The sequence below is a fragment of the Pleuronectes platessa genome, chromosome 2, assembly GCF_947347685.1.
Source record: "Pleuronectes platessa chromosome 2, fPlePla1.1, whole genome shotgun sequence".
NCBI classification, from domain to species: Eukaryota; Metazoa; Chordata; class Actinopteri; order Pleuronectiformes; family Pleuronectidae; genus Pleuronectes; species Pleuronectes platessa.
In genome coordinates this window covers 8,011,374-8,028,682 of record NC_070627.1, presented here as the reverse complement: position 1 = coordinate 8,028,682, position 17,309 = coordinate 8,011,374, and the positions used below count along the sequence as shown (strand labels likewise).

At 42.4% G+C, this 17,309-nt stretch overlaps 2 protein-coding genes across 3 annotated transcripts; both read right to left on the bottom strand.

The window, feature by feature from the left end:
• Positions 1 to 213: 213 nt before the first annotated feature.
• LOC128461337 (elastase-1) lies at positions 214 to 3,525 on the bottom strand. Its single transcript, XM_053446206.1, has 8 exons — positions 3,348 to 3,525; positions 3,122 to 3,225; positions 2,095 to 2,195; positions 1,861 to 1,986; positions 1,215 to 1,351; positions 980 to 1,122; positions 490 to 639; positions 214 to 304 (listed from the first exon to the last, which is right to left on the bottom strand). The coding sequence occupies exons 1-8, from the start codon at positions 3,385 to 3,387 to the stop codon at positions 287 to 289; spliced, it is 819 nt and encodes a 272-aa protein (XP_053302181.1). The 5' UTR covers positions 3,388 to 3,525; the 3' UTR covers positions 214 to 286.
• A 79-nt stretch (positions 3,526 to 3,604) lies between these two features.
• Positions 3,605 to 5,999, bottom strand: LOC128461343 (elastase-1). Of its 2 annotated transcripts, XM_053446228.1 has the most exons (8): positions 5,838 to 5,999; positions 5,481 to 5,578; positions 5,267 to 5,367; positions 4,847 to 4,972; positions 4,369 to 4,505; positions 4,122 to 4,264; positions 3,817 to 3,966; positions 3,605 to 3,730 (listed from the first exon to the last, which is right to left on the bottom strand). In XM_053446228.1, the coding sequence occupies exons 1-8, from the start codon at positions 5,875 to 5,877 to the stop codon at positions 3,719 to 3,721; spliced, it is 807 nt and encodes a 268-aa protein (XP_053302203.1). In that variant the 5' UTR covers positions 5,878 to 5,999; the 3' UTR covers positions 3,605 to 3,718. The 2 variants fall into 2 exon arrangements, with proteins under 2 accessions (XP_053302203.1, XP_053302193.1); XM_053446218.1 differs by lacking the exon at positions 3,605 to 3,730 and having other exon boundaries at positions 3,796 to 3,966.
• Positions 6,000 to 17,309: the final 11,310 nt, after the last annotated feature.

Genomic DNA, 17,309 nt, shown 5'->3' with positions numbered 1-17,309 from the left:
AGACGGATCTTGATCTGTTCTGAGCGAGAAAACGTTGATGCAGAAGTTTTAGGGTAAGATAGCATTGGGATCAGATTTGCTGGGTTTACATGAATAAGAACAGGATTAATGTGGATCACGGTGTGTAGACATCGTATGATTACGAGCGTCAACATGTGAAATTTCATCGGCACTTCTCATTTCCACACAAAAATCTGAAGACGGAGACAGAGATATTGATCTTGAAACTGTTTTATTGTTGGAAGGTTTAAACGGGCAAAGTCCCTGAGACAGATGAGGCCCAACTTCAAGGATTGTCCATGACCTGCATGGAGAAAGAAAGGCAAACATTCAATCAACTGCTTCTTAATGCTAATTATTGAACCTGCCAACCCGCGGTAGTTAGGGGAGCATGCTGCAAAGTGCCTTGGGTGATTAAAGTAAAAGAGTTTGTACCCTTTAGCTTTTTTCTCAAGCTTTTACTCTTTCTTTTTTATTTTCATCACTGACCGAATTCATCCATGTCACGTAGGCAGACACACGGGTGAAGACCGTGGGCTTCTGGGGAGCGTTGCATCCCATACCCGACACGAAGCTGGCGACACCGTGGACAAACCAACTTTGGTTAATTCTGCAGCTAAGCGGGCCACCGAAGTCTCCCTATACAGGAACAACAACACAAAGAAGACACACACAGACATGACATACAGTCTGCACAAGAGTTATTAAAGACACAATGTTCAACGCTGATTATCTTTATAGGGGTCGCATGACATTTTAAACATAGGAATCATAGTGAGGAAACTTCTGCTGATTATGAGTAACATCAGTTTGAACAGGTATGAGTATCGGCTCATGTGAAAAACTGAATTTTTTTAGTTTGAGTGGATTTTCTCAGCTGGTGAGATAATGGATTAATATTTAACAGGTGTAACCCTGGGTTTGCTTGGTTTCTATTTTTTGATCTGTGTACTGAATAGTTTCATACTAGCAGACTCACATTGCACGCCGACTGAGCACCTCCTCCAGCACAGATCATGGTGGTCTTGACGGTGCTGCCCCACCAACCAGCGCTGGTGCAGGTCTGGTGGTTAACAATGGGAAGTATGGCGGATCTCATCTGGTTGGACATGCTTCCATCAGCTGCGGGTGCACAGGGGAGTCAGTGTCAGATACTGAGTTGCTTCCTGGTTTACAGTCTGAACAATGAATGTGAGAAGCTGCGTGTGACTCACTGGAGATGCGTCCGTATCCAGTGATGTAGCAGAGGCTGTTGTCAGGCAGCATCTCAGCGGATGAAGGCAGAGCGGTAGGCTTCACGTACGAGTTCGGGGAGATGTCAGAGGACAGCCACAACAGGGCGATGTCGTTACTAAAGATTAATAGAAATGTGACTCTTTGCTTTACTTCAATTCTTCTATTCCATATATGTCTTAAAGTCACTGTAAACTGTGGCCATATTTTCCACAAACATTACCAGAAACATCCTGACCAAAAATTTGTTCAGGAGTCATTAAAAACCAGCGTTATCTCCAATATTCAGTGAAGAAACTTTCAATTCTTTAGAATTCTAAACAGGGTTTGGTTTATTTGTTACAGAGGCAGCTCTTTGGGATAAGGAAGCCGGGGATCATGGGTAATATCCACCGTTCAGTTGTGTCAGTTCAGTGAGTAGGACTATGCAGTCAAAGCTCCACTCAACGTAAATGTTAAAAAACTGAATCGCTCAGCCCAAAATAATTAATTCCCACATTTGAATGCAGAGGGCGCTATTGCTCAGTAAAAGTAACATCGTGTTGCTTTAAATTAAATCGGAGGTTTCAACCCGAAGTGTTTTGTCTATATTGGCAGATAATGGAGTAGATTAACAAATGTTCTCACCCTGAGGAGATGCTGTAATTGTTCCAGTCCGGATGGATATAAACACCGGTGACTTCCCTGACTTGCGCCCACCTGTTATAACTGTGCAGGATATAATCACCCATGACCGCGCGCACAGAGCCGGAACTGTCAAAGCAGAGATTAGTACTTTAGTTTCCACATGGAAACATAATAGAAATGAAAATCATGTATAAAATTAGAATAATGGAAGGTTGACGGTATTATGTGTGTTACCTGTACACACAGTGAGCAGCCGTCAGGACCCATCTGCTACGGATCAGAGATCCTCCACAGAAATGGTGATACTTTCCATCCGAGTAGAACTGGAGAGAAACCTGGAGCAGGACTCACAGAATATTCTCATCAAGACAAAGTCAAATGGAACCGTAAAAAGAGATTGAAGACCTTTTCTCATATCAGTGATTCTCAGTCACACAATATCTTTATAAAGACAACACGCTACAGTTAGATCTAAGAGAATTTAAGTCAAATGTTAACTTATATAGTTTATCAAGCCGATGGATTATATAAGTACATTTTTGCTCAAATAGAAGCCGTACTTTATCTTATGTATTTGTATTGGTTTCACGAAAGTTATTTTTAACTTTCTATATTTCAACTGTACTAGAAGCTCACTAGTTACACTATTATGTCGTAATTGTGTTTAAAAATGTAATATGAAGCATAGTATGTGGACAGTGGAGTCTGCACAGTGGTGACCAGGGAGCGGAGACACACTAACAAGGTCCCACCAACATACACACTCCACCAATCACAAATCCTCAGCTTACAATCATGACGGTCCATCCCTGTTTAGTAGCATCAAATAACTACTGAAAGAATTCACAAAATTCATGAAAAAACATTCACTCTGATACAAACAACATAAATGCCATTTAATTTGGTCCATGTCCCCTCCACTAACACGGAGAACGCGGGATGTTTATAATCTATACCACACTCAGCCACCAGGGGGGGATCCAAATGATTTAGCTTCACTTTTGGGGATCTGTCCTGTCGTGTGTGAGGCTAACTGAATGCAGGCCGTAGCTTCATATTCAATGAAGCAATGAATCCAGCTCACAGTCAGAAAACATACGACCCCACTCCTCCGTAAAGAACCGATTTGTTTACCTTTCTTATGAAAATTTAAGAGAATGTGGTTTCATGTGGTCTACTTTATATCTTTTTGAAGAACTGGATCTTGCACCTTAACTTTTATTTTTTATTCAACGTTCAGCTTGACTGTGTGATACTGTACCTGCCAGGGCCACGATCTGGAAGAGGGCACCAAGTCTCCTCCCACAACTCTTCCTGCAGCGTTGCTCTCTGCGAAGTTAGACCCCAGCTCTGACTCAGACAGCACTGAGACACACGGGGAAACTCGTTATATCATCACCGGAAATATCGCCTCGTGTTTATTATTATCCTCAAAGACAAAAAAGATGTTTCCACCTGTATCGTGTTTTCTGTGCTGCCTCACCCACCTGTGGCTGTTAGAGCGGCGAACAGCAGGAACACGAGCATCTCTGCGAGGCCGGTGTGTTTCTAATGGCAAGTCTGATTCTTTTATATCCTGATGTGACCTTCATTTGATGCGGCCCCTCTGCTGAGCTCAGGAAAGCACCTGTCGTCGGTCCCAGACTTTATCACAGTTTGTGATAGTGTGTGACAGCGTGTCGCCGTGGCACAGCTGTGGTTGCATAAATGCACTGATAAAAAAAAAAAGAGTCTTCTCAACAAAAACAATTTGAAGCAAGTTTATTTTTTGCAAAACAGGTCGAAACAAGTGCAGGGACACAGAAGATGACGTCAGGGTTAAACGTGCTCTGTGTCCTGCAGCAAGGAGGACTCTTGTTTACACCAGGATCTGGAAAAAGAGGAGAAGTGATCAGACATCTTATACTATAAAACGCAGTAAAATAACATCGCTCTCTAGAAATGAGTCATACTGACCGAGTCCATCCAGTCGATGTAGGCGGACACGCGGGTGAAGACGGTGGGCTTCCTGGGAGTATTGCATCCGTAACCGGACACAAAGCTGGCAATACCATGGACGTAGTATCTTCCATCAACCAGGCAGTTCAGAGGACCACCAGAGTCACCCTGAAAGGAATAAGGATGAATTGATTATATATAAAGATTCAGTGTATACGAATAAAAATAACACAAAGTTGACTTATCTTATTGGGAATTATCTTCCTACTAAAAATGAAGTTCATGGTTTAGTTTGTGTCTCTGTCTCAGAGGCGTGGACTCACATTGCATCCAGACTCAGCACCTCCACCACCACACACCATGGTGGTCTTGAGAGTGCTGCCCCACCAGCTGCTGCTGGAGCAGGTCTTGTGGTCGACCACAGGAAGATAGGCCTGTTTCAGCTGAGCAGATAGGCTACCACCAGCTGGACGCGGCCACATGTGAAAGATAAGTTAAGTTGAGCTGTATGGTAAGAATGCACCCATTGAAAACCGACAGGTAACCAGAGGGATCAAGCAGTCAACTCACTGGAGGTGCGACCCCATCCGGTGACGTAGCAGAGGTTGTTGTGAGGCAGGATCTGGCCCTGGGGAGGCAGCGAGCCCAGCTGGACGTAGGAGTTCAGGACGGCATCAGCGGAGATACGCAGGAGAGCAATGTCCCACCTGAGGGTCAAATAAATATGTCCTCACATCAGCATGTAAAGCTTGTGAAGCTTTTTAAGTCTGCAGGGTGATGGACCAAACAGGAGGAGCCAATCACAAGTTTGAAACCAGGGGGAACAATTTGTCTCTTCGTTAGACCATTACTTTCTGGAGGTGATGTTCGTGTCCCAATATCAGTTTCAAACATTTGCGATTTACACAAACATGTTTTAAGAAATTTATTCCTTTCAAAAATGGTTTCAACAAGGTCAGGACTGTTTTTAAAGTAACACACATCTCTCTTTTAAAATGAACAAAAGCATATTGCGTCTTTATCCAGCTAAAGGAAACACAATCCTCACCCTTTACCGACGTTGCTGCTGTCCCATCCGGGATGGATGTAAACTTGCACGACATCCATGATCTGCTCTCTGCCACTATTGCTGTAAAGGTCATGCTCACCCATAACAACACGCCATGTCCTCTGGCTGTAGTAAACAAAATTAAAACACAGAGAAACTTTTTTACTATTATAGGTTATTATAAATATTTTTTGTTTCATTGATTAGATACGTTTGTGACTTAAATGACAGTTAGATCCTCGTGAATTTATAACAGAATAAATTAAAGACCACAAGACACCATTAACTCTATGTTTGTGTCACTTGACTTTCAAATCAATTAAATGACTCCGGTCTGGTGAGAGACAGTTATAAATGATAATAACATTTAAAACGTGCACAGCTGAAGAATAGTTAGTCTGGTTTATCATCATATGTTACCTGTCCACGCAGTGAGCAGCGGTCATGACCCAGCCTCTCTCAATCAGGGTTCCTCCACATGTGTGGCGGTATGTGCTTCCAGATTTGTACTGAAGAGAGATCTGAAAGTGGAAGAAGCAGACCTTCAGCAGCCGTGTGTGGACGACACCGAGTAATTCCTGAATCTGCGTTTAAACACGGAGGCAGCTCTTGACTCTGTGTTCCAGTAGTTTACCTGCCAGGGCCAGGAGTTGGCTCTGGCCACCTCACCTCCCACCACTCTTTCCAAGCCCTCCTCCAGATACCTGGGCTCGGGCCGGAGATCGGCCAGCGCTGCTCAAAGAAAAATACAAAGAAAAACATTGGTGAGATTTGTATGTGGTTTCCTACAAACCTCACAATGTTGTTTACTTTCCACCGACAAGAGAAAGAAGAAATTAAGGAGGCCTGGATGAACTGGTAGATCAGAGCATCTGCAACTCTTGTGTGTTGACTCAACTTAAAACGAATGAGTGACTGGATGACAGGAGAAAAGAGACAGATGAAAAACGAATGGAAACATATCTCAGTGTGGGTGATGTCACTGTCTTACCCAGGGCTGCGAGACTCGTCAAAACCAGAAACAGGAGCATGTCTGCAAATTTGCCGGATTGTTTCTGCAGCAGAGGAACGTCGCTCTCCTTCTTATATACGTCAAGTCGACCTTCAGCTGGTGCAGCAAGCCGTCAAATAATTTTCCTTGTGACAAAAGCCAAGCATGCACCTGTGCTGTATCTCACACAGTGTTATCTCAGTTGCTTACCACACACCTCCAGCTTTGACCAGTGGGAAACGCTCCGGAATGAAGAATGACACATAGACATTAAAGTTTATCTGAATAGCACGAGGCAGAGTGGCTCAAAGGTCTCAAAAGGGTTTTTAAAAACATATCTTGGTTTATGAAAATCTACCACGTTATTTCAGGGGAGTATTTATAGGAAAAAATACACACTGACTGAATGACCAAGTGACAAACATCACAATGAAACCCACAGTTTCCAAAATGAGCTTTCAGTACTGACTGTGTATGTGCGTGGAAATTAATATTCTGATGAAATGCAGTGCAAGTTTTGGTGGTTAATAACATGACAATAGGCTCAACCTGAATGAGACATGAAGAAGCATAGCAAACGCTATTATATATATTAATAATCTTTTCCTTCAGCGTTTCAGTGATAAACCTTCTTCTTGTGACATGTGACATCATCTGGTTTAGATGCTTATTCTCTGTCAGTGTTAAGAACCCACGAGTCATTAGAAAGGTTTAAAACAACATTAATGACATCACTGAAGTACTGAGTAAATAAAGACAGGAGCTTGGGAATTTGTCAATAACTAATTCAATAACATATATATATTTGAGTCTATTGACAAAAGACATTATTTGTCTGAATCTGAAAATGTAAAAAAATAAACTAGTGCACCAGTTTCAAACACAGAATATTATAAATGCTATTATAGTAATTTTATATCATTAGGTTATAATTATTTTTACGTATGAAATAATGTTGCTTTTCTAAAATTTATTATAGAAAATAGGGTTGTTTTGAACGGGTTAGAAATAAATTATTTGTGCATTGACGAAACACAGGACAGTGTTACAGCTCAACACTAGAGGGGGCTAAAGACTAACATGAACACAGAATCTCCATGCGGTCCCATACACAGGTTCTGCTCTTCTCAGGAGACTTAACACATGACATCCTGTACTCGGATCATAAACTTCATACAAGTCTGGTAAATCTGAAGCAGATTTCTGTGTCGCATTTAAATGAGATCAGTGGAAACATTTGAAGGCAAAGTCAAAATCTACGTTCTCAACTGGTGAGATTTCAATCCAGTGTGAGAACTGAGTTCAAGAAGATTTCTCTGACCTCTCTGACACCGAACGAGGAAATTAGAGATGAATTACTTGATGATGACTGTACGTGTCTGAGTAAAATATAAATATTCATGTATATTTAAGCCATTTATGCATACTTAACTGGTCATGCTGATTCAAACAATAGGTGTCTGGACAATGGGAAGGCCTGTGATATGTCCCTCTTTTATAAAATAGCCTTTAACGAGGCAGAAAGTCATTAAAACTGTACGGATTTGGGATTATTGCCTTATCGGGCACTTATTAAGATAGCTTGGCTGTCTGGTAATTGAGCTGGCCCCCTGACACACAGGCAAAAAAAAGGTTCTTATGCAGCAAGACTTCCTGATCAACAGGGGCTTCACATTTTCACCATTTTCACACAGCGCGACCTCGTCCCCTCCGAACTCCACCGCGCAGCCCTCCACCTCCCCAGCCTTCTCCTGCAGAGGCCTGATTCAAATGGGGAGATCAAAGACAGGAAGCGCTGGGGTTGTGTTAATTAAAGATGTTTGTTCATGATACAGCTTCCTCCCCGTTAAAGAACAGTCGATTTAGTTCCCATAAAGATGGCTCACATACGCAGGCAGGAAATTGAGATTCAAAAAAAAAAAAAATTAATGGGATGCACTGATTGGGTACGAGATAGGAAGTCAGGGAGGGTTATCTCCGGGTGACTGTTGATTATGTCAATGTGACGCTATTTGAGCAGATCACACTGTGTCAGAGAAAAGGCTAACACTGATATACATTCATTCATTCTGGCATCCTCTGTAATTAGTGCTGGTGTGTGGAGCTGTTTTCATTTCGAAATCCTTGACTTTTTCTGAGGCACGGTGAGTCAAACAGAAAATTAGGGGAATGCGAATTGCGTGAGAATAATGGAGATATTTGCAGATACCTACAGTATGAATAAGAAAGCTGCTCTGCTGTTGAGCACGAGGAGGAGCACTTCATTGTATTTGTACACCGGTGCCTTTAAAGCAGCATTAAAAAACCTTCTTCACTATGTGTGAGCAACAGAACAAGCTGTAATCGACAGAGACACATTATACAAGGACCATCTGGGGTCAGACATACACAGTCAAACAGACATTAGACACATCATTGTCGGCAAGTAACAAAATTACTTTTGGTGAGTCTCAATGACTGATAGAAAAGAAGATGAATAAACAGTATGATTTCCTCAATCTACTATATAGGTGGATTGCATTCATTAGAGCGTAGACCTCTGGTAAGGCCCAACAGTCCCCTTAAGAAACCACATTTAAGTTCCGTCCTCTGAACATGCCTGGTTTGCTTCGTCACGATCAATGAATTATTATCTGTCATACTCACAATGTTAGAGAAAGTGAAAACTAAATTCCTGGATCTGCTTCCTGATCCGAATCCATACCAAAATTTAAAAAAAATTTTACACAAATAGCAATGAGCCATTTCAAATTAAAATCGGTTATTTAATTCGAAAATATTACAGCTGTAAGCAGTAAAGGCATTTAATAATTTGATTTATATTTATACGTGAAAAAAACGTATGCAAATGCACTTCTTGCCATTCGTCTAAGTACAACCTTGATTCACTCAGAGTTATCATTTGACAATATCTTTCTGTGACCGGAGTTCGACAGAAGGGAAACTTTCACAGAGTCACATGGTTCCCACGGAGCTTTTTATTTGTTTTGGCTGTTGATCTCAAATGCAGAAATTTGTCTCTCCTTGACCCATATCAACTAAAACACTGCTCCTTCTTTAACATTCTCTCCGGGGCTCTGGTGTTATTATGTCAATAAAAGTCTTTACTGTGTGTGGAGTAAATAACTGCGCACCATGGCACTAATCCACACAAACTCCACAGGGACCCGCAACATTAGCACTTTCCCCTGCTATCTGAGGAGGTGTGAAGGGATGCATCACAGCTGCCGTGTGTCCTGCCTGGTGACAGCAGAGAAACTGATCCACTCGGCGGTTTGCAACCTTTAATTGCAATTATATCACAGTGAAAACAATCAATACTTCCTCCTACACACCCTTCTCTCACACACACCCTATCTCTGAGGAACCTCCACCGGCTAACTTTCCCATTCCCGTTTCCTCCCTCTCTCCTTTCACCCTGCCTCTCTTTATATAAATATATATATATATGGTGAAAAGGTACCATATAGGCGGAGGGGGCGATGGGGTTTATGGGGGGGCAGGGACAAAGTGGTGCAGCAGCAGTAGCCTGCTCCTGGAGAAAGATGATCTGCTGTGGCTGTGAGTGCCTGATGGATCCGGTGGAGTACAGTTCATCCATCTCCGTCCTCCAGCGAGATGCTACTGCAGCTTTCACCTCTGTTGCTGCTCGCCTGCTCCCTCTCCCCTGCTCCCCCGTCATGCCCCCGGGCTCAGCTGCCGCCGTGCTGCCGGGTCCTGGCCCTCGGCTGCAGCAGTGATCAGCTCTAGTGGAGTGGAAAAGGAGGCTACCGCTCTGAGCCTCCCTCACTGGGTGATGGAGGGAGCTGGAAGGTGAATAAAGACTGGCTTTCCACGTGGCCTCATCCTTGTCGCTCTGTATGTGGCAGTGGTTAAGTCATTAGGCGGCTTTTAAAATCTGATATTCACTCATTAACTGGGAATTCCCGCCTTGAAAAAATTGTAAGTGTCACCACATGAGCTGAAATAAGCTCTGGTATGAAATTTGTGAGCAAATATAAAATATTTTGATGAAGTGGATGAATAAGTGTTCGTATTGGTATCAGTGTTACATGGACATCTAATCAAAACAGCCTCATACAACTGCCTGTGTCGCCTGTTTGCAGGTTTTTCACTGTGCTGCACATTGATATCTTTCACTGACTGTCAACGTAATTACACACCAAAGAAACACGGGAGAAAATTGTCTGTCTACAGTATATGACAATTAGCACAATGTCACAGAGAGGTCTCTTGGAATAAGTGAGCTGTGAAACCAGTCACTTGTTCATTTGCAGACTAATGTGTTGCTGCTTGAATTACAGGATCCATTCAGACAATCAAAGGTAGCGTCTGTTTCACAGTGATGGATTGATGAGTGATGGGCTGGTGACACTGGGCTGTTTAATGATGCCTGAACATGATCTGACTTTAACAAACACGGACCAGACATGAGGCAAACGTCTAATTTGACAATCTGCTGTGGGTTCTGTCGATTTTTGCGAGAATGCGATCTCGGAGCTTCACTGGGTCCGAGTGATGTGACAGTCATGCATAACTGGTGTCTGCCTTCATAAGCGGGAGCTAGAAAACAAACTTGCACCGCAATAATTTTGAAAATTGAAAGGAAATGAAGTTAGAAATGTGAGTGAATGGATGGCCACAGTGTTGTTCTTGTTATATGATGCACATAATCCAAAGAAGCGGTGGATGTTAAACATGATTATCGTTATATGGAATCAAATAAAAACTCATCTGCTAGTTTTATTCCCTGAGTGTTGCATTTGAAAAGATTTGGATTTATAGTATGATATAAAGCCAGCTGTCGCCAATGACAAGGGCCTTAAGGTGTAATTAGACAGAATGGCATTCTCTCTAACTTGTTGCAACACAACTAACCTAAAGATAAATGCACCATATATTCACTGAAATGTCAGATTAGGTTTTTTAGATGTAAGTTTTTCTCTCCCTCTTCCTCTGGCTGGCACACACAGATATTTCACGTGGATTCACTGAAAATTCATGCTGATTTATTTGTGATAAAAGTGGAAGGGCTTGTTGTATATTCAGCTTGAACATGGTTATATAAAATGATGGCATGTTATTGTTGTAAATTCAGCTGACGGAGCTTTCTAACATGTGTATATACAATGCTGACATGCTTCCCCCTAAGTTTTGAGTTTGAGGTATTCGTCCCCCTCTTGGGAATGATCTTTGACCTATCGTACAGTATCTGGCCTGCTAAGGGAGGAGCAAAGATTTGGGGGTTGACTTCAAACTTGAAGTTACTAAAAACATGTAAAAATTTGGACATAGACCCTATGTGCTACGTCATTTTATCTATAGTTCTGTGGTAAACAACTCCTCTATAAAAGGGCTTGCCTGGCGGAGGCGAGCCAGATTTTCACTATCTGGCCTTTGTGATTTCTCCGGGCATACCATGGAGCCCGTCTGACCTGTGAAACTTCTGTGTAATAAATTCTGTTATGCTGCAAGTTCTGGGTCCGCGTCTCCTCTCTTCAAACACCAACTTCGACAAGACACTGCTGCTTCAAAGATACGACAGGCAAGATACTCGCCTCTGTTTAATTAATTCTGTCCTACAGAGGTAGCAATGTGAGTTAAAGCTATTGATTGGAGCCCCATGTGACCCTCCAGCTGCTCTATAAATCATAAAAAGGGAATCTCGGAATGTCTTTATCAAGAAATTTCCATATGTGACTCTCACATCTCTTAGTATTTATTATTTTAAATCAAAGGTTTATTAGCATTACACATGTGACAATTTTTAAAACAGGTCTTGAAAACTCTGTGTTCTTAATTTTAACCCAAAATTATTCAGAATAAGTATATACGCACTTTTCATGGTCAGGAGTAAAAACATAATTGTCAGTGATTTGATTTTGCAATTATCTCGTCAATGAAAATTATTTCTTTCATGGCACATTATAGACTAGGTGCCCACTCTGCTCAGCCTGTATCTCATACATGCAGTAGCACAATGCAATTTACTTTTCTGCCATCCTCTCTCAAGTAGAACGGCGGACTGTGCAGCGGACCACCAATGAAATAAAGAGACCAAGACAAAGAGGGGGAGTGGGGGGCTCGAGTGAGGCATGCATGTGAATATTTAATTAGCTGTTAATGAATAGAAGCCATTAGGATTAATTCCTCCTCACGGCTAATTCAAATGATCTTTTCCACTCCTCGGGAGAGCAGAGGTTGGTGTGCACGAGACTGAGGTGGCGCTTTCCGTACTGTCCCTTAATGGGGCTTCAGCTGTGGACAATAGCCAATCATTCAAACTTGTGTAGCGGTAATGAATCAAGTCGTCAGCAAATATGCAATTAGCAGCTATTCTGAGCAGCTTCTTTCGCTCATAAAGATTATAAAGAAGTGTTGCAACAATTGGTTTATACCTTCTAAAAAGTAAAACTTAAATGTAGCCAAGGTGAAAGAGGATCATGCCTGCGAGCCAAAAAATATGCAACATCACATTAAGCATTTCATCGCTTTTACCCGGTGCCTCGATTTGTTAAAATGTCAACACCATAAATGTAGAATAAATGTAAAGGTCTCGATTTACCAGCTCTCCAAATATCTCCAGACACTCATCTTGGATCGAGCCCGAGGCTGAGAGCTCACAAAGTTTGTGAATGATGATTCCAAAACTTTTCCTCCACGGGCGCAGGATCAATCTTGCCGCGGAGAGACCCGATGCTGTATTGAGCTGGAGACACAGATAAATAACCCATGTTCAGACCCAATCTACCACTCTAACAGGTGCGGGAGTGGCGCTGGTGAGATGACACCAGACCTCCACATCCACAAATTGCTTTCCACCATGTTCTTCCATCTGTGCCAACCACACACTGATATCAAAGTGAGTCTAGATGTAACAGCAATTCCTTTAAAAGAGTAGTATAGACCTAGTGACCGAATAAATGCTTGTCGAGTGTAAGATTAGAAGGGGATTTCCTACCTATGCAACCATCACTCGATCATTTAGCTTGTGAATTAGTTCTGCAGGCAATTCCCTCAAGAGCCTGACTTGGCAATTGCCTACATGAAAAAAAAACAGCTGCATGGAGGGTTGTAAACTTTCTGCTGAGCGTTAGCAGCCTGACAGGATTTGCTCTTGAAACACATACTGCGGGGACCAAAAGTCTGAGACCACTCTCTCTCTAAATGGGAAAGTAGGAGGGGAGTAACACGTTACAGAGCCGAGGAAGTAGAGAAATACCCTGTGAAAGCTGCATATATAAGTATAACATCACTTGAGAGAGACAGTATCTTGTTGAACTGCATCACAAAGAGCTCAACAGGAATATCAAGGCTCTCCCCTGCTTTTAATAAAGGCGTCCTTGAATGATTAGGATCATTGCCCAGTAGGACAGTACACATTTGTCTGGGCTGGGACCTGCAGATACTCATTATTAGATCTAACGACCATCTGTCTATGAAGGCCTTGTCTGTCACCCTTTTGATGATGTCATGCCCTGGACCAGTGCCGGGATGACAGTTGCTTGGAAGCAGGTTCTGGGTGTGGGCTTGAAACAGACTTAAATCAATCGGGGTCAAGAGCCTCTTGCTCCGTCTGTGTCCCGCTTGCCGGACGATAACTAAAAAGACTTGTCAATGGGACCCCAGAGTGTGTTCGTCTCCCCTGCCAGCTCCCTGTGAGCGGGTTGGCACACCGCGTAGCCTTGGCCAAAGTAAAAGCCAGTCAGCGTGGAGTGAGCAGAGAGGACACAAGAGAGGAGAGGAGAGATTTACTCTCACCACTCGTGTAATCCCAATGAAATATTAAAGGAGAATTGACCTCACAGAAGTATTATGGAGACAAACCTCTTGTTTCCCATGTGCCAGCATGAATCACTTATCCATGTGAGGGCTCTAGCCTACAGTATGTTATAAACTATACGCAGATCAGTATTGACACAGATTGCTTTATTTAGCAGTTAGCTAATAAGATGTGAAAAGCTAATAACCGACCCTTAGCTTAGCCCCATTCCTTTCAGTGAACGCCCCGGCTATCGCGCTAGCACGTACCGCAGTGTGTTTGCAAAGATACCAACAGCAGATTTACAACTCAGCTCTGAGACAGGGTTCGGGTCATTGTTCTTCGGTTTCAGCAGGTTTTCAGTGGGACAGGAAGATTTTTCATTTCTATCTGATGACTCGGTTTCATCGGCTGAAAGACAGACAGCCACTGTCAGATATTATCAGCTGTAGGCTGCAGCTCGCTAATGAATTAAGCTAGCAGTAACTCAGTGGGAAACAGATGGGGAAAGCGACATGAGGACAAAACAGAAAACAACAAAACAGAATTACAGGGCCGCAACACATCGATTAGGTTGATTCTTCATTGAGCTCATATTTTAATGCAATATTTTTCACTGTTACGATGGAAAAGGCAGAAAGGATGGGGACTAACCGATGCTTTTGCTAAAAAAAATCCAGCATCTACAGCAGGTTGAGTGTTCTAGGATTGAACAGGGTTTTCTGTTATATAAAAAAAAGCATAACCCGTAATTGTAATCAAACAAAAGAATGTGTGTAGACCGAGGTGATTTCATATAATGAACAGCCACTGGACAGGCTTTTGCTTTTGGATATTTTGGAGTTTTGTAAAGTGAAGAAAACATGCCTAATGGTAGATCTTGATGAATAATCAAAGGAGTTTTGAAAATGGTCTGTTGCAAAAGCTGCCACACTGGAGCGAGCCCTCCTTCTGGCTGCTTTCACAAGTACATAAACACATGTGCACTGACCAATCATGACAGAGGCTGTGGGGATTGTTGTTTGCAGCAGTAGACATGGAGGATAAAAGCAAATAGCAGCCAAGAAAAAGGAATCATCATCTTTGAGGGAGCACAAAAACAGGAACATCTGTTTTTTATATTTATATGTCTGTGAGGAACCATACAAAAAGGAGTAGCTGCCATTATTGTATTTTGCTCCTGCTTGTTCAAAGTGGCACTTTGTGAGACCACCACCGTCCCTTCTAACACTTATGTCTTGCATTTAAAGGGTTGGTTTAAAGTAAAACATTTTGTCTTCCCTCTGACTAACAATAATTACTCCTGTTTTTTCAAAAAGTATTGATTTAAATAACCGTTTTATATGATCAGTGTAACAAAACTAAGATTTACTTTTTGTCTGTAACCGTATATATGACCATACAACCCAGTTGGGCGTCATGGCTCCTTCCAATTCGGTATACTTTTTACAGCAAAGCTTCACAAGTTGATCATGTTAAATATGTTATAAAATAAAGAGATATACATGTGCTCCCCTTGCATCTCAGTGCAGCGTCCTGTCTGCGATTTATCACGGTGTAATTTGATCCTCAAATTGAATCTGCTTGTTTCCAGAGAACCTAGGAAACTTTGGAAACGTTTAAGAAGGCATATTGACGATTTTGCATTGTCACTATTGTCTCACTGTCAGTTAATGTGTATTTTGAAAGTTACCACAGAAGTGCTTTTGAGATATTTTCAACTATTCTACAGATTTTACATGTTCACTGTCAGTCCAAGAGAATAATCATTTTACTTCCAGGAAGGAGCACAACAGGGGCGTCGTTAGGCCTGTTTTAGGGGGGCTGAAGCCCCCCTAAAATGTGCTTCAGCCCCCGAAAATAATTATTGTGATATTTTTTTTTAAAATTAAACTATTGTTTTACACATGGACAAGTTATTTATAACTCTAACATGCTACATGTCATTTTAAATTGACTTCAGGGCCATGAACATGTCTTCTGATCTGATATTGACCTCAACCATGAATAAATTGAAATAAATGTGTATATATACAGTAAATATATAAATGATAATGACTTGTGTGTGTGTGTGTGCGTGCGTGTGTGTGTATGCGTGTGTGTGTACGTTTATGTGTGTGTGTGTGTGTGTGTGTGTGTGTGTGTGTGTGTGCATGTGTGTGTGTGCGTGAGTGTGTGTTCGTGTCAGATGGGCGTGGTCAGTGTGATGGGTGGGCCCTCAGATGAGATGATAGTATTATTATTGTATTGTTGTCATAATTAATATATAGATTTGACCAAATGTAAAAAAGTTAAGAAACATTGTTTGTCTATGCTCTGCTGTGTTCATATGAATAGTAGCAAACTAAATGAATCACACTGATTTGTTTCACTCCAACACTGTGTTAATTGATCAATGAATCCTGTGTGTATATTCAGAAAGACAGAGGTAGATGTTACTATACTAGTTATTTTTATTCAAAAAGTTTAACATATTTACAACACATCATTAGATCATTTCAAATATGTACAAAGGGGGACAGGGGAGGGGTTTGTTTTGAGGAGTAGAAAAAGGGTGAGGGCGGGGGCTTCTCCACCTCTTCTCTCTCCTCCAGCTCATCTCGGCCTCCTCCTTTCTGTAGCTCAGTCCCATAGTTGGAGTTTTCTCCTGCTGCAGTTTCGTCTCCTTTCGGCCCTGAAGCAAGCACCTTCTCGTTCTCCTTCTCCATGTTGACCTCCACCTCACTGCTCACTTGTGCAGACTAACTTCCAGAATTTTAGCCTTGGCCTGACAGTCAGTGAGCTCGGCCAAGCAGTCAACATAGGCCCTGAGGCGAGCATGCCCTTTCTCTACCTCCTTCGTTATGACAACATCTTTGTCTTTCAGCTGGTTTTCCAGCTGCTCCAGCTTCTCCGTCAGGGCCTGGATCTCCTTCTCCTTCTCCTTCTCCGTCTCCATCTCCCTCTCGGTCTCAGTCTCAATCTTAATCTCCTTCTCCTTCTCCTTCTCCTTCTCCGTCTCCTTCTCCTTCTCCTCCTCCTTCTCCTTCTCCACTGCCATCTTTATGATATCATCTCTGTCTTTAAGATGGTTTTCCAGCCGCAACACCTCCTCCTTAAGAATCCAAATGTTCCTGTTGGCTCGGAGGATTTCGACATTGTAGATCGTCACAAGTTTCTCCTTCTCCTTGTCCTTCTCCTTGTCCTTGTACTTCTCCTTCTCTTTCTCCTTCTCTTTCTCCTTCTCTTTCTCCTTCTCTTTCTCTTTCTCTTTCTCCTTCTCCTTCTCCTTCTCTTTCTCCTTCTCTTTCTCCTTCTCCTTCTCTTTCTCCTTCTCTTTCTCTTTCTCCTTCTCCTTCTCTTTCTCTTTCTCCTTCTCTTTCTCTTTCTCTTTCTCCTTCTCCTTCTCTTTCTCCTTCTCTTTCTCTTTCTCCTTCTCCTTCTCCTTCTCTTTCTCTTTCTCCTTCTCCTTCTCCTTCTCTTTCTCCTTCTCCTTCTCCTTCTCCTTCTCCTTCTCCACCTCCACCTCCACCTCACTGCTACATCCTGTATCAGGCTGGGGTGGCTCCTGGTGCAGCCTTGCTTCCATAAGCTTAACCTTGGCCTGACAGTCAGTTAGCTCAGCAAGGCAGTCGAGATAGGCCCTGAGGCGAGCGCGCCGTTTCTTCACCTCCTTCGCTATGACAACATCTTTCTCTTTCAGCTGGTTTTCCAGCTGCTCCACCTTCTCC